Source organism: Atractosteus spatula, chromosome 8 (assembly GCF_055471065.1).
Source record: "Atractosteus spatula isolate fAtrSpa1 chromosome 8, fAtrSpa1.hap1, whole genome shotgun sequence".
In the NCBI taxonomy this organism is placed as follows: domain Eukaryota; kingdom Metazoa; phylum Chordata; class Actinopteri; order Semionotiformes; family Lepisosteidae; genus Atractosteus; species Atractosteus spatula.
The window spans coordinates 24,964,602-24,989,886 of NC_142713.1; the positions used below are offsets into that span (position 1 = coordinate 24,964,602).

At 36.7% G+C, this 25,285-nt stretch overlaps 1 protein-coding gene across 1 annotated transcript in view; it reads left to right on the forward strand.

Moving 5' to 3' along the window:
• pawr (PRKC, apoptosis, WT1, regulator) overlaps positions 1-25,285 on the forward strand; it is a 100,312-nt gene that overhangs the window by 72,113 nt on the left and 2,914 nt on the right. Inside the window, exons 4-6 of the mRNA XM_088922844.1 lie at positions 4,137-4,171; positions 11,725-11,869; positions 15,906-16,010. Of these exons, the coding sequence (XP_088778970.1) occupies positions 4,137-4,171; positions 11,725-11,869; positions 15,906-16,010 (285 nt within the window). The remainder of the gene's footprint in view (positions 1-4,136; positions 4,172-11,724; positions 11,870-15,905; positions 16,011-25,285) is intronic.

Genomic DNA, 25,285 nt, shown 5'->3' on the forward strand with positions numbered 1-25,285 from the left:
AGGTAAGGAGGAGGGCTGGTGATATTCCCAGCTCCTGAGAGGTGGGATTTTGAATCATTGAACACTGATGACGACTAAGCCCCTATTTGGTCATCTTGCCTGCCAACGATAACTGTCTTGCCACCTTCTCACAACTGAAATGCTGAAACGTTTTGAGCTGGAGTTTCTGATGGAGTTGAATTGGTGTGAAAACAGTAATGAAGAGGAGTCATGGGGAGGTGTCATGGTTCATGGTCTCCCAGATCATAGCCTGTCATTGATAGACAATTCTTGGCTATAACATCCTGCCATGATTTAAACACCCCAGATGACAAGTGGACAGAATGACTCCGACCTCCCACATACTGATGGCATTGGGGCGACATTCTCTTGATAAGCAGGGATTTTTGATTTCTTGTGTTTTTTTTATTTCTTGATTCTCAACAGGATTGACATTTAACATCTTAAATAACTTCCTCACGTGCCAAATCTCTCACTAATGATAACATTTAATGCTTATCCGTCAATCAATGAAAATTACACCTCGAACATGAAATGAAGAAAAATCTGAATACTTTATATTTCTCAAGTCATTCAGGCTTAAACACTGATGTTTCTTTTGGTGCTCATGCTTACAGAAACAGACCAGTCTGATAATCAAGCAACAAACGTCAGCACTGTTTAAACCCTGAAGTAGTAGATTAGCATAATTTAACTGAAGTCTGTTTACTAGCAGATGCGAGGGAAAGTCAAATTTATTTTTAACAGACATTAAAACATTCAAGGGAATAGTCCATTTGTGTTTGTACAATGTAACCAAAATATATCGGCCTCAGGTTTTTGTCTCACCATCCTGTGTTTCTCAGTAGCAGTGTTTAATATTGTGTGGAGCCCTTCAGGTATAGTACACTCATTCTGTATAATGGCAGAATCCAACATCTTACACTGTTGGGGGTACTTATGAATAAAATGTCAATAATTAGTGGCAATATCATAAACAGAGATTTCAAAGTATACAGGTTGAGGACTGTGAGAATTTTTCTCTTCCATTTTTACCTATTAGTAGTTTTATAGAGCTTCAGCAGCTGAGTGTAATGATTCGCTAATTAAGAACCCTATTAGATATAATCATAACAAACAAATGCATGTAACAGTATTTATAAAATATACATAACTAAAGGCCTTGATATACCTATATATTTAGCTCCAGTTTTCTCCCATGAAGGTGTAACATTCTAAATATTGCATTTAGTATTTATTATTTGGATGCAGGCTAGGGTCTGATTGGCCTCGGTCGGATCATGATGTACGTCAGAAATAATTTTTTCCCAGTTTGCATTCACCATTCGTAACTATTTAACATGAAAATGGCATCAAAAGTTATATTACTGCTCTTAGTTCTTCAAATGATCTCTATGCAGTATATGTAAGTATGTATATCATATTCCTCATTTGTTTTTTTGTACATTTAGTTATAGTTACATCCTGTTCAGGTCATTAGATCTGGTTTTTGCTTGATCCTCTCTCTCTGGGGTGTTTGGTGTCGGTGAAGGTGGCCAAACTTAAACAAAGTTTAGTAAATTAAACAGATTTTAATGTAAACAGTGTTTTTCCTTTTCCTTGTGGTGGAAAAGTTATGTTTCCTCACAACGCCATAAATCCTTCCAAGTGTCCATTTGTGGAAATCAAGAATTCATCAGATGCGGCCGGAGGCTGCATTCCTGCAGTGTGTAATAAATGACCGTGTCAGTGAGGTGGAGGTGTACATAAACCATGTGAATAAATGATTATAAGCCTTTGCTGGGCCTGTTGATTAATTGTAAGCAGGAAGAATCACAGTCCACAGAGGAGGGCTGTTTAAACAAGTATATTGCCATTAAGCAAACAAGATGGCGGTTTTAGAGTACATAAAATTAGTATTTCTAATACATGCAGTTAACAGCAGTACAGCCTTTGGAGTGCACCCTGTTCAGATCCTACCTTCGATAGTGAAGTAATAAAATGAATTCTACACTAAAATTAGTTTGTCAACTTTTGATTCATTTCAATCCATGTTTTGGAGCTGTGAAAAACAAAGTTAATTGGTAATGGGTTAAATTGTTTATGGTTAAAGGAATGGGGGTATTATAATAAGAATATACCCCAGGAAAAGCACCCCCCCCACACATGTCCTGCTTTGCTAGATGCTGTATTCAGGGGTGGAGCAGGACATGGACATGTATGGCAGCAAGAAAAGGCCCCACTGTTGCTGGAGAAAGGAATGATGGGATTTTTAAATATATTTGCCTATGAAACTCTGACAAAACTCAGACGCTTGGCGATTCTGCAGTTGAATACCAAAAAGTTCAGAAACTTAATTACAAAGTCTGGTAGTAAAGGCAGATACGATTCCATTTGGCTAGATTTAGTAGAACCGGGAAAGCATGTTGGTAGGAAAATTGTTGTCCCTTAGCTTAAAACGTAACTGCTTGTAAATAAAATTAGTTGTCATTTCAGTCTTCAGTTTGATGTTAGACCTCGGCAGTTTCCAAGTGTAATACAAGTCTGTGTGGTCTTTTCACATCTGCTGTTAAAGTAAACCTTCTAAAGGACCTTTCATGAGTTGTCACAACAGACCCAGTAGGCGAGTATAGAGAAGCAGCACAAGTGCCCTCCACTGTGATATACAGTAACATGGAAATTTATGTATTGTCAAAATGATTAGATTTTCTTAGCAAGAATCTGGCAGCTGTTAAACAGCTCTGCTTTCAGATAGGGCACTGTCACCAGATCCAGAAGTACTAGGGTGTTTGTAAATGGTGCCAAATTGGAAGGACTCCTGGCCTTTATTTAATGTTTTTAGTGTGACATTAATTCAAAGAATTTTATATTACCTTTCGTAGCTGAACAATTCCTTCATCAAACCATTTGTGCATTGTTAGTTTTGTTCCACGTCTATCACATAAAATGGCTGAGTTTTTCAGCTGTGTAAAATAAGGCAGAAGCTGTGAAATAAATGAAAGTGGTTTCTACGCAAGTCTCCCTGTGTGTTCATGTTTCTAACCTGGGGCAAACTATTTTGAAAACAAATAAAAAAAATGTCTCTGTGTTCTTAGTTCTGACGTGTCTGTTGTTGGAGATTGAAACTTCTGGCTTCTTTTAGGCACTTCAGGGGAGTTTCAGGGAAACTGGGATTGCTTCTAAGAAAAGCATATCAGCAGTGTCAGTCTGCCTTCTTTAATATATTTGATATTTATTGTGTCCTTGAGAAAAGCCTCTGTGTTTCATTCAGCAATAATAATTCACTCAGGATTCGAGGCTATGGGATATTGTAGTCTGTATGTAAGCAATTCCAAGATATAAAAAGTACTAGCTTTTAAACAGTCTTTTTATATTTTTTAATGCATAGAATTTCATCCTTTATGTATTGCAAAGGTTCCTCCAAAGTCAGGCATACTTTCACAGTGTAGCTAATTTATAACCTTTCTGTGTAGTACTTGAAAGAAAAGCAGAAGGATTGCTGGCTTTGTCTTATAACATTTAATGTTGTATCAGCACAAACTGTGGGTCTTCCAGTGTTAAATAAGGATCTTCTAGTTTCTTTTGTATTCATTGTCTCAAAAATCCTCAGAATCCATTTTCTCTCGAGCTAATCTTGACCTTAAAGGGGGAAATTGTCCAATTTCTTTTCTGGGTCCCACTTCAGGGGGTTTGTACTGTATATCCCACATGGAGTTTAAGGTCCCGAAATCATTCAGGAGATCTTTTTACAGACCTGAGGTCGTACTCGTGCGTGTGCTGCCCTGACCCTAGACTCGGGCAGTGGCAGTCATGGTTAAAGACGTAATATACGAGATATCATCTGTAACTGGTTGCTGGGCATGTGAAATGTGCCAACGAGGCAGTGACACTCAATGCATGCATCATCCTTGCTGTGTTACCTTTTATCTCAGTTTGGTTTGTCTGGTATGATTGGTTATTAATCTTAATAATGAAACCTTTTATTTACTGGATTTCCCAGCGCATCGTTTGGATACATTCCCTTTCTTAAATAAAGGTATATACAGTGCTCATTTCTTGAATTGTAAGACAGCTATTGCTAATTTTTTTCTAGGAATCTGTGTATACTGGCCAATTAATAGCTGTCTTACCTTTATATGATTTTTTTTTTTTTGCAGGACACATCAAGATCTGTAACCAGCCGATACAAAAGGTAAGCATTTTCATAAATGTCTTAGTTTTGAAAACAGATCTCTATATTTAGTTTTTGTTTACCTGTGATATTAAATATAATAATAGAGTATCATCTTTAGCAAAGATACAGAAGGTACATTTTGCAAAGCCTGTACCGATGTCAGTTTCCTTCTTACCTACAAATTTAAGCAGCCTTTTTAAAAAAATTCTTCATACATCTATGACCTGACTTGATTTCCAAAGAATAACTTGGGGCAAGGCCTTTTCTGAGCTCATGGCTTTCATTGATTCTCCTGAGACTCCTTTGTGTTTGAACCAGTAAATTCCCTATTCTTTTGTCCACCTTTTATGAAACAGCCTGTGTTACTGGTCTATACACAAAAATGGATTTCCACTTTGCGAACACATACAACAGTTTTATCTGTCTCAACTGAGATCCAAGCCAATCGATCGAATCCTTATTTTGCCGTAGTGTAAAGTCTTTGAAGTCTGAAATGCCATTTTTTCATTGAGTTCATTTTTTTTCTTTTTGCACAATCAGCTTAAGAAAGGCATTTTCAGAGTGTGAAATGTTCAAGGGTTCATTTTAAATTCAGAACCTGGATAGCACAATAGTCCATTAATATTTATTGATGGACAACATGGTTTTATTTCAGCCCCTCACAAAAAATTGATATTTGTGGCAGTTTGCATGGGGGAAAAAATGGTCATCTAACACAGATGAGAGACAGAAGATTTCTTATAAAAAAATAGGTGCTTCTTTCTTCTGTTGTTACATTTTTTAATGACCAGAACAAGGACAAGAACTCTGTAAGAGCCCACCTCATTGTACAATATATTGCTTTTTTACGTTTTACTTGGAACATGAGAAACTGGAAGGACGGGACCACTGGGAAGGAATCTGAAACTTACAGGATATTTAATAAAAAGGACGGCTTTAAATAAACGCTCAGAATTGTAATGCAGACTTTTTTATGGAAGGAAAAGTGGCGTGACTGAGATGATTGTTTCTATTGCTGCATTTGATTTTCCTTCTTCACTTGATGAAGTATAGTATAATGCAAAAAATACCCTGGGTCCATTATTGTAGACGGCTATTTCTTTATAAATTGTAATCCTGTGCTAAAATGTAGAATTGTACATGGGAGAGTGACCTAAAGCTGTGTTTCAGTTTTAAAAAATTAATTTCTTCCTTGTTGTTCAGGTAATTGCAAAAAAAAAAGACTTATGTTGCTTTAAAGAAGGACGTAGTGTTGATGTAGGAAGTGCAGCTAAAGTAGCTGTACACGTAACTTAAAATAGCTTCATATATGCAAAATGAAGCATATCTTTAGACTTTACGGTATCGTTTTGGTGCATATCAGTAATAGGTCTAAATAGAACATGGTCTGCTTTGAGCAGGGGTATGCTCTGTAATGTTTGCCAAGTGCAGAATCTGTTTCTGTAATTGATGTGACATAATATTTAATTAAACTATACCAAAAGCAATTGCTTTATTCAAACGGTGAGAGAATGTTGAAGATTTTAGAAAACTGATTCATCACTCATAACATTGTGTTAATCTGAATTCCACATTTCCAGTTATTTTCCATCACTTTAATTGAAAAGCTGTCTGGAATGAAATATCATTTTACTCTTCATTGTTGTTGACAGTTTTTGCTAAGGGAGTGTTTCAAAGTCCTCTTCACCTTATTCATTTGGTTTTGCAGTTTTCTTGTTACACGCCAACTCAATTTGGAATTGCTGATCGTTTTAAAAACTCGGCTGTTGGGCAACAACTCCTGTGCTCCATTGGGCGAGAATGAGATCCATGTCCATGTTCATGGTCCTCTGATATTCCCACCTATTTAACCGTTTGTCTTCTGACATTCATAAGCTCCACAGTGCCTCAACTGGAGGAGTGCCATGTCTCTGTTACATCACCATGAGGCTGCATGTTCCCTCCAACTGCAGGAGCTGCTGTTTCCCAAAAAGCCAATAGAGCCCTGGCTGACTTATCCAAACTTCACCTCAGTGGCAGTTGTAAAATTCCAGCCACAGTCGACCAGTGTCCTGTCCCTGTCTGGGCATTGTGACCTCTGGCCATAGAACCCAACCTCTAAAAATTGAGCATTTACCTGACATTTCTTATTTCCTGTAAGACTTGTGCATAGAAAAAGGCAAAATTTAATATCTCGGATTTGACATCTGCTTAGCTGGGGTCAGTGTAACAGGATTGTTTAACTTAAACCACTCTATGCATTGGTGGGTAACACAGCAAAGTAAAGATGCTTTGTGAGGTGTTTCTCTTACATTATGCACCACTTTAATTTGGGTGAAGCACTGGCATGTCTTTGCAACATGGCTGAAAAATTGTTTCCCTTTCAGAAAATATAAAAGTATTCATCACATAGACTTGTTAGATAGTTTGTAGCTGGTAATTCCAGTAAGAGGTAAGGCTGAGGAGGTGATAACTATCTGAAAGGGTTGTTTTATGCTGTATTATGCATTTTCAAATGCTTTGTATAAATGGGTTATCGCTGTGTTGTAAGTCTTTTGTTTTGTTCCATGAACAAAACAATAGGTCTTGAATTCAGTCTTTAAAGTTAGGTGTGAGACATGAATGTGAATGTTTAGAAGGATGCAGATTATTTTATTAAGAATGTCCTTTTTCAAGGGTACACATGGTGAGCAGACCCAAAGGAATGCTTAGAGCAACAAGTACATTATCCTTTTTCTAAGCTTGCAGGCTCTTAGGCAGACATTAAACTTGCCTTTTCAATCTGCAGTTAGTTTGCCATGTAATTTTGGGCACTACAGAATGAAAGAGATTTTATGTTTGCCTGTGGGCAGGCACTGGCGGCCAGGTTAAACTTTGTGTGTATCTTACAAGAAACAATATAGAAGGACAGTACCTCTTCTGGTTATGGGGCTTGCATATTAATTAGCTCTTGTTATATCACAATGCTTCAGATACCTATTTATATCTTGGTCACTGGTCAGTTATCTGTTAATGCTGTTGGGCCCTAATAATGTTGTAAGAGCTGTCCATAGCTGCTAACCTTGACTTTATATATGCAAAATGCCCAGATTAGAAATTATAAGACACTTCCACGTCCAAGCTGTTGCAATACAGCAAGAGTTAATATTCATAGCCATAATTCACATGTATACATCTGAATGGGTTAGAGTCCTCAGGAGACTTGTTTGAAAACGGAAGCCAACATCTGTAGAAGAAAGTAGACCTTTACTTTTTAGATACTAGTCAAAGAATGTTTATGAACTTCAGCAGTGTGATGGCTGTTAGTATTTTGAATTTAGCTGATGTTTATCCAAAACTGCGTTGCAAACTAAACAAGTGCTGAAATGTTGAATGATGCAAACTGCAACTAGAAAGTTCACCATGTTTTTATCACCCAAACAAAGCAAGGACCAGCAATTGTAGTGACTCTAAAGACGTCTAATGATGTCTGATGGTCTGTTCTGAGCGGCTGGGTCTTGAGCATATGCCTGTGGGTGATTAGAGATGGTGTAGTGCTCATAACATAAGGATGGTTACAAACAAGAGTGCTTTTTGGCCCTTCTAGCTCGTTTGGTTTCTTAGCCAGTTGACCTGAGTATCTCATTCATCTCGTATCGGCTCACTCCAGACTCCCACAACTATTCATCCATCCATTTTCTAACTGTGTTTTCCAATTCAGGGTCACAGGGGAGCTGGAGCCTACCCTGGCAAGCACTGGGTACAAGGCAGTGCTACACCATGTTAGGCAATGCTAGACACAACCAAGACAAGTATGTCTTGAGACTGTGAGGTGAAAATCGGAGCACCCATTGAAAACCCATGTGAACACGGGGAGAATATACAAACTCCACGCAGATAGCATCCCAGGTCTGGAATTGAAACCAGGGCTACAGACGTGATGCAGCTGTCAGACTTTTTTAGCTATGTATGATTTTTCATTATAGGTAGAAATATTTGGAGTGCTGCGTTAAGATGCTTCATAGGTAAAAAGATAATACACAGATTAAGTGATTCTGACTTTTTGGTTGTAGGGTTGATTAAAAGGTCACGCACCGGTGACGCCTTTTCCAACAATTCTCTGCATTACTTTTAACCACACTCCTGTATTAGAAGACCATAAGTGCATATCCGTGTAATCAAGATAAATGAAACTTAAGGAGCACTTTGTTGATATCAAATTCAAATTCAAAAAGAATCTTTAAGACCTGTATGTAATTGTTTCAAAGAAATGTTGTGATACATTTACTGAAGTAAAGTGTATCTGAATAATATTCAGAGTTGATTAAGATGGATTTTTAAATAGAAAACAGGATTAAAAATCCTCACGGTTGTTCTTCAGATTTCCTTGAGGCTTTTGATACATTAGCCATGGCTGATACATTTCTGGCAGAGCAAGCAATGCCTAGAGTAACACCAGTCCAGTTTTTCCATTTGGGGATTACAGTAATTCACTCCCTTGTTCAGAAATGTTTGACAGATATTTGTAATGTTGAACAGTTCTGTTGTCCGATACAAAAAGAATATATCGGCACAAGGTGTATTGAAGACTGGAAGAGGATTTCAGTCAGAATTATGAACTACAGTTGTCAGAATGTGTGCTTTACAAATTTAGATATTGCCATGGTTACCAGTTTTTTTGTCAAAGACAAGGATTTCTGTAAGTCTAGAACAAAAAAGCATACCTAATTTGATGTGCTAAATATTAAACTGTTCAGTGAAATGCTTAAAGGCTGTGCTCTGTTACTGAAGAAGAAGAAAGCTTAAGCCTATTTTTGTGACGCGTTTTTTGACTTTATAAAGATGAAGCTGTTAAAGATATGAACGTTTGATGTTTCTGAATAAGCTTAGTACTGTATTTCCCGTGCATTACATACTCTAAGTGTTGACAGTAAAATGTATAAAATGACAGAACAAATTTGTTGCCTCATCTATTACTGTTGCAAGGTAATATTTCCCTGCCCCTATACCACTTCACTGCCTGACAAAAATGTATAATGCATAAAAAAAGTTCCAAAGAGAATTTGAGTAATTTGGTTGCTGAGTGGCACGCTACAACATTACTTGCAATGCTGTCTCATATTATTGTGATCCTTGGATCAATTAGCCGCTAACTGCCAGACTGGCTCGATGGGCCAAATGTTCTCCTCTCGTTTGTAAGCTGTTTTGACTTCAGCATCCTATATTCGATTATGGCCTCAGCAGCCTGTGTTTGTGCATTCCTCTTGTTCACAGAAGTATGTAAGCTTCACCAAGTGCTTCATCTTCCTTCCCTCTATGAAAGACTAGCTGGAAAGGTTTGTTATCTCTTCTGAATTGCCCTTTCTCTGTAATAGCCTGCTGTCCCCTCCAAAAGGAAAACCAATTTTCCTCCAGTTTACCTCAGCCCTCACAAGAGCCACCAGAAGCTTACTGGTAACAGATGGAAGAAAGTTTAGTCGCAGTCAAGAATAAGAACTTTTAAATATACAGTGATGTTACAGGTTGATAGTGGTTACAATGAGAATGCTGTTTAAGAGGCTAGGAAACAGGATGAACTATACTGGAATAATACAAGATTATTAGATTGAGTTCTGAAAATGGCAGATTTTTGTTAGGTAAATTCAGGCAGTTGAAAAAGCAAAAACTGCATTTTCTCAATAACTTGAAATATAACTTTCTTTAAAAAATCTGCGTCTTATCAAGTATTCAGTGTTTCATAAATGATATTAAAACGTATTATGTAGAATGTTTTATAGAAAATCATATGGACACAGGTGTTTTCTTGTGTTTAGCACACATTGACACTGGCATTCTTATGACATTCCTTAATTATTCAATGTGTTTTCTTCTGCCTTTAAAAGTGTTAGAATAAAAATATTTTAAAAGTATCGGTGGAATCTTCTGTTTTAGACTAAATATAGGCCTATTTACTGTACATGGTAAACTGAGTGATAGACATTTGAAGGTTGCAGCCTTCCAATTTCAAGGTAGATTGACAACATATGTTTTACTGTACTATGAAAACCATTTCAAGTGAAGTGATATATTTATCACTACAGCATTGTTTTTAAACTGATTTTAAAGTCTTACTGTGGCCCACAGTGACAGTTGATAAACAATCAAGTAAATATGCTGCACACTGACTTTCTTTATTTTGCTCATTGTTTTGAGGACTAAGAAATTTTGGGATAAGTCATCTGGGAGTCTGAAAGAGTCATTTCCCTGAGTCAATCTCTCTTATTCAATGAAAAATTGCAATAATATATATTGCAAAATTTTATACTCACGCCATAGGGTGTAGTGTTAAATTGAAACATTATTTATGTATTTTGCAGGTTATGGCATATTAACTTTAAGTTCTAAGTGGCGTTTCTATACAAACAAATTCAGTGAAGGCCTGGCCGCTTTTGTTGCCTTGTCTCAATAGCTTTCAGATATATATTTGGACAGAAAACCCAGAAAATTGGGTACATAAAATTTTATTAAATTGATAAGACCCTGTAGTTTGTTGGACATAACCTGTTTCAAGTAAGTGATCTCATTAGAAAGGTAATTTATTTAATCTTTCCTAATGTTCCATATAATGTACCTGGAGGGTTTAATATAACCCAACTATAAGGTCTCACATTTCCTACACTTGGCAAGCTTCCCCATCCCTTTCAGTGAACCCATCAGCACAGGTATTATGAAAAATGTTACCTTCTGTGTGAAACCTCTTTAAAGATTTGACAATAGAATTTTTTTTCCTCTGGTAGCGTTTGGTTGCTTGTTGGCTTGACAGTGAAGGTTTCTGTCGAGCTCTCTTCCTGTTCACACCATCGTATTCATTGCAGACGGCTGGTTCAGATGCACAGGGTCAATTTTTTTTATGAAAGAGTGCCATGTAAGGGCACTACTGTGTTCTGCCTTAAAGGGTGGAATAAAAACTTCTCCTCTTTGGTGCTTCATTCTAAGAAGGTATTGCAATTTTGTAAATAGAGAATGATATATAGTAAGAGCCAAAATTGACTTATTTTTAAGAAGCATATGTATGCCTGCTTTTGAAATGTTGGTTTTTAATAGAATGTTTTATTTCCCTTGAGATCAGATGTATGGAAACTAAACTGTTGTTCTCACTTAGTCACATACTCTGTTTAAAGGCAGTGTTAAGTATGAGTGTCTTTTGTGTATTTAGTAATGATTTGATATCATGTTAGTATATGATGTATTTATGCCATTTCTGGATTAAAATATGCAAACTGTGTGGATAAGAGGATGCTCTCTAGTGGATGTGTTTATGAAAAGGAAATGCAGCAAAGTGAAATTAATATGACAGTGTTTTCTTCTTAAAAAGTGGTCAGTTTTTAAGAATAAAGCTTAAAACAAATGTAGAACTTCAGAGGAAATGGCACAGAGCATCTAAAACGTCTTGTGATCAATGAAAATAAATACGGATACTTTTAGCAAATCTGGCCTTTTTAACTAGGTCAAGCTAAAGGATGATTCTCAATGAGATTGGATCTACTTGATTTTTTTTCAAGTAATACAGAATGTGTTCCTTTTGGGCTCCCACCATGTTGATGTTGGTTTGTGATTGGATCCATGCTCTCTAGTTCTGCAGGCCCTGCTTCTGAAGAGGAGGGCCCTGGGAACAGATATTCTGCCCGAACGGATCGTTCAGGATACAGCCGCCACAACAGAGAGGCTAATCCTGCAGGGTCTGGAGCCCTGGAAAGGAGACTAGAAGAGCTGGAAAGGGTAAGGTCACGCCAAAACTTAATCTTGGAAGTTTAATCAGCATGTTTTGTTAGCAGAATTTCAGAGAGATCCCGGACAAATCCTGGGTCAGTTCTTCCATTTTTATGAAGATGTTTCAGATTCATCCATTATGTGACTGACACTTTTCCTGCAGATGGTTTCAGCAAACTGTAGCTTCTCCATAGGAGTTGCATGGATAAGAAGGATAGGGTGAGAGAGTGACTAAAACACGTAGCTGCATTCCCCCTTGATGAACTGCCCATCCAAATCAGTCTGGCATTTCCTTGGGGTCTGGAAGGAAATTAGTAAATAGTATCAAAACTGAGGTACCAGAAGAAACATTTTCAAACCTAAAAGGTCAAACTAATTGCAGTGTCACTGTATATCCACTCTGCACAAGGTTCATATCTCATGATGACTCATTATTTTGAAAAAGCCAGACTGGTAGTTCAGTTACATTCTTGGTTGCTAGGTGGACATGTTCAGACAACATTGTCTGCCTTGCTTAGACTTACAGTTGAGTATTGTTAAAAAAATCTTGTATTATCTCACAATGCACTAGTAAGACCTCATTTAGAATATTGTATACTCTTTTGGTAGCCACATTGCAAAAACGATACTACTGTTCTGGAAAACAGTCCAGCTAAAGAGTGACCAGCAAAATTCTTGGGTCTTAAAGGAGTGCTCTACTATTACACAACAAAAGAAGTGCATCTTTTTCATCTTGAACAGAGAAGGCTATGAAGGGACCTGGTTAAAGTATTTAAAATTTTCCAAAGACATTAATACAACACAATAGACATTTTTCAGAATCAGAGGATACAGATGGAAACTAAAAGGACTTGCATTTAAAACTGAGAACAGGACGCACAGGGGTGTAGGTGTCTAGTACAAGCTGCACAGCCTTTTTGTTCTTCTCTCAAGACATGGGCAGGATGTGTTACTCATAACCAAATGAGCTAGGTGAGCTAAATGGCCTCTTCACATTTGGTACCTTTCTTATGTTCTATTTTTTGTTAATGGTTAATATTGAAATCAGCTTACAAAAAACATCCCCCTAATTACCATGTTTGTATTTATTAATATACACATTAACCTCATTTCATCATAGATAACATACTAGTTTCTTTATAGATGAATTTTAATTCACTGAATAATAGTGTTTTGAATATGTTTAACCTTGCAGGTCAACAGTTATCAGTATTTTTTTTACTATTCAGTTATGACCTGTTTAATGTTTTAATTTTTGTTTGGTTTAACATGTCACCATATGTGCCCAGAGTAACCTTATATAGACCAAACAAAAGGACAGATACTTTGTGTTGTGTTAAAAGATGGTGACTGCTTCTGGCTCCCTAGAATTTGAAAAATGTATTTTTTCTGTCTTGTTCCAGTATTTACAAGCTTGGCTTACTCTGAGTATTGAAGTTCTCATAAATTTGCTGGATGTGAGTGCATTAGCTGACCCTGGTTGTCAGTCTGTTCCCATAAGATGCTTCCCTTGTTCAGTTCAGCTCTAGGAACAGGAGTTTTGGAACAGATTTGAAGTTTTAAGGAGGCTACTGTCCTTGAACTTTTTCAAGTAAATTTTATCAGCAGCTGGTGTTTTCTTTAATTTTTTATTATGGTTTCTCTGATATACTGCCCTGAAAAACAAGTCTCTGCTATTTGGTTTTCTAAATAAAAAGGAATCTCCTCTAGGCAATAATAATGATTCTGTTTACTGTGAGATGACCTTTCCAGTTCAAAGACATTCCTCTTTCCTATGTGGTTATGAAAAACCACCATTACAGCTGCAGAGCTCCTTAATCCTTTCTCTACTGCTGAACTAGTAGTTACACATTAACTGACATAAAGAGAATAAATAATGATAAGTTTTCTTATTTGACCAACAGTGATCTTTCAGACCACTGGATGACTAGATAATACATTCTCCACTTCATTCTACAATGGAATCATTTGCATAAATGGTGACTATTTGTAAATGAGAATAGGTTTTCTGGCTATGTAAAAAAAGGAAAATAAATATCTTTACTAAACCCTCAGATTCCTCGTTTGTTTTCATACTTGCACACATTTTAATGTTCTGAACTCAGTCATGAATGTTTGGGAGCAGTGCAATTAAAAAGACAGAGGAGAAATGATCCTCAAGAGGTGTATGGGATGTCTTTTACTTACATGCTACTTCAAATGTACTTTTTTTAAAAAGTAGATTCAGTTTCCTATTTACAAATTACAAACAGTTGAGTTATAGAATGTGGAAGCTCTTACAGTAGACTCGGAATTTGAAAATGATTATATATTATTCTGCTTTAAGCTTTAATACTGTACATTTATGACACTTTTACCCTTTTATGTTTTATGAACATATTGAACGGATCATGTCTTAAAATTACAAAGTGTTTGGAGGTTTTTGACCAAAGTAGCCACAAGCATTAAATTTAGTAGGGGTCTTGAACAGCACAGCTCTTAGCAAACTGAAATCGGTCTGCCAGTTATTATTTTAGGAATTTGCTTTTAACTGCATTATAGTATAGAATAGTGTATTGGAATGAGTCATATAGACGAAAACAGGAGAGGTACAAATAGGCCAGGTACGGTACAAAAAGAGTGCTGATGTTTCTGGCTGTCGAGACTGAGCTGGATAATCTCAAGAGTCAGTGTAAAATTTGTGAATCTTCTCATCCAGTACTAAAAGCCGACCATCATGACCTGCATTCTGTTGCAATTTATTTTCATAATTTTAAATGCAGGGGTTCAACCGGTCTGCACCCTTTAATAAATCATTACCGCCTCTGACTAATGTGCTGGCAATTAGACTGGAAGGGTTAAAATAGATCATTACTGGACAAATAATGTTGCAGCTGAGAGGGCACCACATGTTCCAGAATGTTAGCCAGAAAACAACAGCTTGGAATTATGTCCCTAATTGTTAACAATGTCATGGTGTAAAGTGAGTTTCTACAGTCATGGACTACCTGTAGCCAGCTTCAGAGTTTCTAGTCCACAGCCCGCATGCCTGCTGTATTTTATATTTTAGCAAAAAATAAGTTATTGTGTGTGTGTGCGGGGTGCAATAATAGATTAAAAACAAGATCCTTAGTATAATTTTGATCAGTAGGATGGTCTGAGAATTCAAAAATGGATCTACCTTTTAAAAAGCGATCAGTAATTACTTCAAGTTGACTTTGGATTCGGTTTTGAAACAGAATGACAAGTAAAATGAGTGAAAAGCACAAATAACCTGAGTGATCCCCTCCTACATCGTTAAAATGAAATACGATGTGTTAACAGTTGTGATGATAGATTAGTCTAGATAGAGATTGAGTTTTAGGAATGAGAAAGAATCAACCCAGCAGGAAGAACAAATGTGATATAATGAAGCATTCCTGTGGCAAGATGCTGATCTTTCTTGATTTTAAGTGGAAAGTTCTGTCATTGCCCAACTTAGGAGTTGTTTGTCTTGGAGAACACTTTCTGGGGAGCCAGGAAAAAGTGTTGATTCTGTTTCAGAACTTTAGCATGTTAAAATACATCTTTTTAAGTAAATTTCTCTAGCCCAATTTCTGTAGCCCAAGATGTCTGCAACAGAATGGGGAGCCAGATGATGAGCCAATTTTATTTTTTATAGCAAATCTCTTTTATAACCTGTATCATTGGTAATAATTTTGCATAATTTCAGATTAGGTATTTTCCCTCTCAATATGTTATATTGTTATATGTTCACGTTACTTTTTATTGAGTTAATAATAGTTTATTCTGGTATGAAGAAGGAAAATAGTATTCTAGTGTCTTTCATTAGTATTTTTTTCTGCATATGTGCCTTCCTCCATGTTCAAAATTACAGCTGATGTCTTCTTTGTCATAGAAACCTTGACTGAAAACAGCAACAAGAAGCCACCGAAAAAGATCCTTTTGAACCCAATTTGTTTTATTTTCAGTGGTACTAATAATATAACAGGGTTCAGTCCCTTGCTTTTGCAGTGCTCCTGATAAGTATTCTTCAGATTCATTGATATTTTTTTTGTATTTTCAGGAACTTGCCAAGGAGAGGCAGGAAAATGTACGACTATTGAAAATCCAACAAGACAAGGATGAAATGATTGGGAAGCTGAGGGAAGAAATTGACCTGCTAAATAGGGTGAGTGTATAGGAAATGTGACCTTCAGCTGATTCTCAAAGCAGAACACTGGGATGAGATGCACATAATCATAAATTGTATGGCTGCTTTATACAGGTAGTGGACATAAAAATGGAAACACCTGGGTAAATAAAAGGCACTTCCTTTAAGTAGAATAGAATACATACAGTTGCAAGAAAACGTTTGTGAGCCCTTTGGAATTACCTGGATTTCTCCATTAATAACTCATAAACATGTGGTCTGATCTTCAACTAAGTCACAATAATAGACAAACACAATCTTCTTAAACTAATAACACACCAACAATTGTACTTCCTCTTGTCAGAACTAGAATACAATGGCTTCCACAGAAGGTTTGGCAGGTTATCCCAGCATGCCTACAGTCATATATAAAAATGCTGGATTGGCCTCGTTGCCTATAATTCTGGTTAGTATGGCTCAACAGGGAGACCTAGTGACTTTGAAAGAGGGGTGACAGCTCAACATGCTGATGTTTCAAAAGCAGGTGTATCTGAGGTACTGTCAATTTAGCAGACAAATACAACATCAGAAAGAAGCAGCAGGTGGTGGAAGCTCACATGCCAGGTCAGTGATATATGTGCAAAACAGGCAAGCCATTGCTGAAAGCCTGATGGGAACTCCGCCAGGAACTGCGGAGAGCAGGGTACTGTAGTTGGGTTGCAGAGTGGTTTGTGTACATAGGTCCCAGCAAAGCACATCTACAAGTCTGATGGAGCACAGAGCACAGGCAGTGGATAACCAAGCAGTGGAGAAATGGGGTACGGTCAGATGAATCATCCTTCTGCCTGTTCTTGACAAACTGAGGAGTACACCAACCAAGAGAGCTTCACAGCCCTAAGTGCTTGGTTCCAAGAGTGAAAGGTTTTGGTGGTTCTGTAATGTTGTGGGATGTATGTTCCTGCCATCGTTTGGTCGCACTAATTTCCTTGCAAGACAAGGTCAACGCTATTTGCTACTTAATGATGCTGAACAATTGTCTTGCAGCAGGTTGCAGTATTTCTTTCCTGCTGGGTAGTGTATCTTCCACAATGGCAAGCTCACATCCACAGAGCGCGTGTGGTCATTCAGTGGTTTGACGACTTGACACTGATGACATCGTTTCCATTTTTTGGTCTACTACACATAATTGACAGGCAGCAAAAAAAAAATAAGTTTAGTCTTAAAATAAAACAGTAATGTTGAGATGTGTAAGCATCACAACACTCAACACAAAATGGAGTAGCATAACACCTGGTCTTGTGCAGTTTACAGGGCCTGATGGAGAAGCTGATATTTGTAGTGCAGAAGTCTAGTGAGAAATTTGAATGATTCCATGTTTGAGTGTTTTCATTTTAAAGTGATGGAGTCTGTAATAGATTCCATCTCTGGCTATTTCTGCTTATGATCTTCAAGCATCTACCAAAATGAATGCAGCCATTTTTAATGTTTGCTTCTTTGTTTTAAATGTTTCCATTCCTTTTGCCTTTTCTAATGCTGAATTTATGAGGAAAGATTTTAGAGGACAACCACAAGTTGGCAGGAGAGTTCACTTAATATTTCAAAATATTTGAAGTCTCTACTAGCATTATTAATCAATATATAAAGTTAATTTGATTCAGAGCCGTTTCTTAATCCTCCACACTACTAGATAAAATAAATCCTCATGGCACAAACTAGCCACCTGTTTGTAGTCTAGGATTTGAAATATTAAAAATCAATTTAAGTTCTACAGGTTTGTCAATCAATAAGTGTGAAGACTTTAGCCATTTGCAGTGTGTTGAAAGGTCTTAAGACATTTAGGTGAGATGTTTTTTATAAGGATTGTGGACAGGTCAGTTTTTGAACAATCCTTTTAATGTTATTTATTGTGATCAATGTTAAATGTATCACTCATTTTAAAGTTTGATCACAGTTGGTGAAAACTTTATTCCTTTGCTAAACTGTTTTATCTCAAGGAACCATGTGTTGGAGAAGACAGTGGATGAAAGGAGAGTTCAGCATTAGTACCTGTCAACATTGTTAATGAAACAGGGAGAATTGGTGTGTGACAAAACTCAGCAGGCAGTCACCAGAATTAAAATTATTTCAATCATAACAGAGATTAATTGACTTCCTCCTCTGTCAGACCATACAAAGAATCCCAGAATCCTTAGAGAAATAAGGCTTTGTGATGTGTTCTAAATAAAAACAACAAATTGAATTATAATTTAAATGAATTAAAATGGCACACTACATTTAATCTCCATTAAAATCCAAATTTTCTTTTTCAGCAGGAAAACATCAGAAACTTTGTAAAAGCAGGTGAAAGCAAAAAGATGTGTATTAATTTATTTCATTCACTTTTAGCTAGTCAGTGTTAATTAATTATAAAGAAAATAGGGACTGCAAATTTGCACTTTTGTCTATCGTGAAATAAAAAGGTTAAATGGAAGGCTGGTAAATTGCTTCCCTTTCTGTGCTTTACAGCAATCAGCTTTGTATTGTGCTCATACATCTTAGATAAGCACACAATGATAATTACTAGCTATTTCAGTATTTTTCTAGAGACCAAAGGCTTTCCTGTGTTTAGGGTTCTTTTGATAAGAGTTTGCACTCTTTACATTTTCTTTGGATGAATTAAATTTCAGATGCTATTTGGTCAGCAAAGTAGATCACAGGAAGGGAGTCTTTACTTCACCACAGCTGCAGTTATATGTTCTGCTTCCACATGCCTTTTGCTTGCTCAAGTTGTGGTGCACGTTCCGAAGTTTTAGTCAAATTCATTTGTGAGGTTTGTTCCCATGATTCCGGTAACAGATGAGAAAATAAAATCAAAGCTCTCTTAGGCAGTCAAGTGAGGTCTATAAATGTAAGACTTTAGTCAAAACAGCTGCTTCATTTTAGCATTGCATTCCAACAGTTCTGTGGTCTGATGGTGTTTTGATTTTTTTTTCTTTTTTTATGAAATATGGAATATTAAACTTAATTATAATGAGGGTTTAGTCAGTCATATTCATTCTGGGTAAATTCATATCTTGGGTTCTGTCAAGGCATTAAGGCTTCTTGTGATTGAAATGTAACTGATTGCAACTATACTTTTATTACCCCTACTGTATATCAAACTCTTGATACCGACCACAATTCAGTTCAGGTACTGTATCTAAATGACTATTAGGTCTATGTTTGTGTTTCTCTTGAATGTTTGTTTAGTGTTTCCATATGAGAATAGCATATATGGAAATTACAAAAATAATCATATTTAAAATAAATAAACACATCACAGAACATTTTTTACATTCTTTTCCTAAATCAAAATAAGTCCAGTTGCATTCTTCAAACACAGTTCTCATAAAATTAGAAATATTCTATTTTACCATAGTTGCTGTTTTTCTAGAAAAAAAAGTCTAATGGAATTCTGCGAGCCTGTTTAAAAGAAAGCCATGGTATAATTTAATGCCTAATGTGTTGCACTGTACATTTTGAAATATTCAGTATAATTTTACTCATGTATGAATGTGTTGCACCAATGTATTAGGTACCAGGCTACATGTAAGATAAGATCACTTAATTGGCCATATACAATTTCTTGTATTAGGAATTTGTCTTTTTGCATACCCCAACTTGCTCTCAGTTAGATACACAGACAGGGAGAGAGAAGCTTGGGGTCAGAGCGCAGGGTCAGCCATTTATACGGCTCCCCTGGAGCAGTTGGGGTTAAGGGCCTTGCTCAGCGACCCAACGGATTGGGATTCCTCTGCTGGCCGCGAATAGCACATTCAGGATACGAACCTGCAACCTTCCAGCCACAGGCACAGATCCTTAGCTTAGCTGGTAAATCTGCAACAGCACTCACGCAAATACTTAACTACCTTCTATTGCACTGGTTAAACAGGGATGTGTTGATGGATTATCCCCAGACACTTGCATATTAATGACATTTATTGTGTAAAAAAAAACCAATGTTGCTTTAATTCTTTAAGTTGCATGAAGGTAACTACTTGCTTGTTCACTCATTCTGTCATTCCTGTAATTCAGTGTTTCAAAATCAAGTGTGGACATTTCCTGTACTGGATTCTATCCTGTATTAAGAAAGTATTACAATAAATAACAGAATACAGGAAATTTAGTGCATATCTACATTCTCCGAAAAAATTCAGAAACAATCCACCATTTCTAAAGTGCACACGTACTGCAATTAAAGACATTCATTCCTTTTCCCTCTAATAGAAACTCTCGGATCAGGCACAGGGAGAATCCAGAAACTGCTATGAACCCTTTCAGTAGATTTTACTGAAACGTGCCCAGCATCTTCATCTGAAGTTAATTTTGCTTCAGAGCTAAGCAATTCAAAAACTTCTAATGGTATAAGCCTTTTCAAACACTAATTCACACAGTAAAGCATTAATTCTGTTTTGCGCAGATATTAAATATGCTTGATGTCTTTAATAAGGGTGTTGCAAAAAGTGGGATGTAGACAACTAAAATGTCACCAAAATTAAATGTGTAGAATGAATGAAGTTTAAAAGAGCTTTAGTGGAGTGTAGTATTCAATAATTCAGAATGTGGTGCTCTGCAGATTCAAACATATTGGTGCCAGAGTCTTGCAGAGTCCTAAAAGTTGAAGTTCCACTAGAATGGCTTTTGGAAGTCTATAAAAAGAGCGTTACTGTAATCCAATGAAAGTGTGAAATAAAGTTTCAGCTGCATCTGTGTAAGAGAAATCTGTTAATGAGGTGGAAAAAAAGTCCTTGAGATCAGATGTGTACTTCAAAGTACAAATCCTGTTCAAAGATGTCACCTAGATCTGTAATCAATCATTTACTGGTATCCAGGCAAGAGCAGAAGATCACAGCTTTGTGACCAATAGATTTTAAAGGCTGTCAAGATCACAAAAACTTCTGAGCTGTTGACATTTAGCTGTTAGAAATTGTATCTCATCCAAATCTGAAACATCCTTCATGTACTTTGGAAGGATTGGAACAGATAGGTATGGTTTAACAAAAATATTTGGATGTCATCAGTGTACAAAGTGCCAACCTGCTTGCCTTGTTCTGCATGTAAATGTAAGTCGAACAGAAATGTAATGTCCATGGTCAGTGATATAGGATTGAAACATAAGGATCTAACCCTGTTCCCTGACTTGTGTCTGGATTAGATGATGTGTTTTTGTGTTCCAGCAGTCCTTCGTTTTTGATGTGCATCAAGTGTTTGATTGAAATTTAACTTTAAGGCCATGGTGTGATGAGTGAATATGTGAAGTGATGTACTGTATAAACTAATGAGTAGTACTCCTTTCACCACTTTAGAGGCAAAAGGTCATATTTTTGCAATTCTGCTGGGGTGTCAAGGTGAGACAGGAGCAATATGAGAAAAAAAAAATTAGAATGTTATTTTTTGTATTTCTTTGCACAATAGCTAGGTAATCATATAAAACCAATATGTAGCTTTAGATTGTATTTTTAAACACTGAATAGGTTTATTTTTTGACACTGATGAAAAATGCCCTCCACAGTGCCATTATAGGGGTAGAATTATTTAGAACAATGAATCCAACATTCTGGCTTTGTATCAGATTTTCATAAAGTTCTGACTGCTGGGCTAAAATGATTTTATTGCAGCTGAATGAAAAAAGATGACTTTGACTCACTCCAGCAAATTGATCATCCTTATTACTGCATTTTTGTTAATATATTTCAATATCTACTAAGTTATAATTCAAACCTGCTAACAGGTTTTTTCATCACAGGAAAAAGTATACAAGAAGAAAAGAAACCTGTTAATTCGGATAAATTAGAACCTGTGTGTGATTTTGCAGCCTTTTTGTCATTCGGGGAATAATTTGTCATTTTATGGATTACATTAAGTAAAGACTTTGAAGCAAGATACAGGTTATCTTTGCACTCAAATTTAAAACACTAATCTGCTAATTCTAGATAACTCTTTTTAGCGGAGACATGCTGTTCAGTGTCTACTGAAGGGCAGCCACGTTAATCCTCACATAAACCAGATATTCCAACAGTTTCAGGAAGATGTAACACAAGCTCTGTCCTGGAAACAGAGATAACATTCCAAGAAACATTTTCTTTGCCTTCCCAGAAGCAGTGATGATTCAGTTCTCTTTCAGCTTGTAGAATATACACATTTGTGTATATCAACACAGCATAAGAGGATCTGAATTTGGCATCTCCAAGGTGAAATATCACTGGGCTCTGACACTTGTATATCAAAGAATATTTACGGTACATTTTACACAGTATTTTTTTATTGACTTAGGACCACAGTACACTATAGTACACAAGATTTTGATCATCCATTTAAATTCTAGAAAATAGTTTAAAATCATTTGACCATTTGTTAATCTAAAATAACCTTTGCATTTTAAGTGATATTGTCAAAGTAATTGGGCCTTGTTTATAATTAGTCTTTTTGCTTAAGGCAGATACAAGATGTACTTAGTCTTGACCTGTGTTCAGGTTCATTTCCAGGTGAAACAAGGCATATTTTTGTCACATCTTCAGTGTTCCCAACAAAGAAAAAAAAAGGTCAACATGTTTTGCCGCAAACAAGCTCATGCTTAATGATGGGTTTGGCCATTTCAGTTTCTACATTGAAATACCATAATAGTTCACCACTTGTAAAATGAAGTAAACCAACACAAATTACAGGTTTCAGCGTTAAAAAGTGTGAATTAACCGAGGTTTTGATTGCAGAGAAGAGGAGAGAGGGATCACAATTGAAATCTAAAAAATAAAATTATCAGTGTACCTGAAGCCTGGTGGGCTTCTATTTGACACTTCACCAGGTTTCACTGTCTGAAAGATCCAACAGCCTTTCAGCAAACAGCCTCGAGGTTAGCTAGGTTCTCCGTGCTGTGAAGATCTGAAATTGATTTAAATGCTTCTGTTAAATTGATTCGCTTTGAAAAATAGTTTGTCTTTCCAAAGTTATAGTAGATTTAGAAAAGACATGATTTCTGGCATTCAATTGGCTACACTTCATAGGGTTACAGGATGAACAGCAGGCAGATTTAACTCGAGGTATTCACTGAGTTAATATGTTTATACCTGGATATGCTGAAGGGAAAAATAGAGTACAGGATTGTGTGAACATTAAGTGCTCAAAATGGATTATATTCAACCCTCTTCACTTTCTGTCCATTCTTTTTGAGTGTGTTCTGTATTTAAATTCTTGCAGGATATAGTAGAATGTAAACTGTTACTGACAGAAATCGTAAATATTGGCTGTCATTTAATTTTTAATACCTAGACCGTTGGGCCTTGAGCAATGTTGTAAACATTAATAAACACAATTTAGTATCCTGCTGTTGCAGCAGCATGCTCGTGTACAAACACTGCTCTCATAATATTGTCTTTGTCTGTCCTTCATTGTCAGGTATGTAGTCTGGTACTGATGCAACAATTAAATACTATCCCCCTTAACAGTTTGTTAGTGTAAGAGACCTTCATTTTCCTGTGATATTGCTCATGTTGCCATGTTTTTCAGCTTCACAGATTGAATAGCATTCTGTCACCATATTGGCTCATTATATTAGCTTTAATTATCATGTCCCAATGGGATTTTATGAGACAACTTTCAATTAGAGTGCTTTTCATTGGGATTGTTTTTCATATCTCTTTAAAAGGGTTCCATGTTTTTTTTTACTTTCAACTTTACTTGGCCAATACTGTTTCACAGTTCAAAACTGAAAATTAGTTCTAGTTATGAAATTTTGCTTAACGCCTTGGCCTCAAGCAGAATTTACTGGGGACACAGATCACTAATCTCATAGCCCTTTTTACACACAGACAGGGATGGGGAAGTATGAGATAAGGATAAGACAGGGGTGGTCAGTCCTGCACTTCCCTATCTTAGCCTGGAGTGCCTCCTTATATATAATTTAATGATAGATATTTATGTAAAAAGGAATTGTTCATATCTGTCACAGGAGCCGGTTCCGACTCCCGCGTAGTGCAATTTAGGACCCTGTGCAGACGGTAAAAATCCGGTAGAGACTGAAGGAAATACATAAGGAAAACACGGAGAGGAATGGATGGGAGGACTGAGGGGGTGGTGCTGACGGTGATCCAGGTGCGAGGGGGAGCGCAGGCGATCAAGTCCAGTGGGAGTTCAAAAGGGAAAAACAGGGCACTATCCAAAGTCCAGGTAGCCAGGAGATCGATCCAAGACCAAGTTAAAAACGGGAACCAGGTCGGAACAGGAACGGGAACAGGGAAGTTAAAAACACGATGACAACGCCAGGAGCTCCAAGCCCCGGACCCAGATGGTCAGGACATCGGGGAATAAGATTCTGACCTCAGCTACCTGCGATCCCGGGGAATAGGCAAGTCTTGTGGCGTCCATCTTCCAAAACTGAGCGCAGAGCTTAGGAGGCAAATCACTTATATAGTGATGGGTTGAACAGGAGACAGGTGCATGTAATAATTAAACTAATAATAAAAGGTCAGAGTGCCCTCTAGAGGAGGGATGATGATTGTGACAATGTCATGGAACTGGAAATTTATAGGGGAGGATCTTACAAGATTTTTTTGACCCACATGACTAAAAGTCATGCATTACATGAAAACATCATCTTGACTAGTCATCGTCTTGACTGTTGGAAGGGTTTTGTTAATGTCAATGGGCAGTGGATATCATCTGATGCTTCTTTGTTTTAAATTAGAAATACCACTGGTAATGTCAATTAGGCCCTGGAGATTTGATTTTTTTTTCTTTAGAGTCTATAGTACCTGTATGATTTCTGCTCCTTTTATGTTATTATTTAACATCTAGAACTATATGGAGAGAAGTTTGAAGGAAACACATTCTACAGTCTCAAGCATGTTGTTCGTTTCTTCCTTAGTAAACCATTTCCCTTTCATTCTCTAGAGGTTTAATATCCTGGATACTTGATTTTTACTTTTCTGTTTGCTTTATAGTTCTTTCTGCTAGGATACACCAGATTTTTAAGCTAGTGTTCTTTTGTTATTGTTACACTGATAAAAAAAGCTACATGTTTTAGATTTTAGTGGCATTCTTTTTGTCTTAATTCAATTTATAAGTTAATTCCATTCCTTTTCTTTAACTTAATCCTGTTGCATTTAGTTTTCTTTTATCCTAATTGTTTGCTACTTGAAAGCATGCCATTTTGTGACCTCTGTTACCTCTCAATGTCTCTTAATGTCCTAATTGTTTGAAAGGACTGTAAGATCATTAGCCATGGGCACTATTTCTGTTTCTGCTCCTGAAAGTTTTTTCCCCCAGTCTATGTGAGGAAAATTTAATTCTGCCATAAAAAA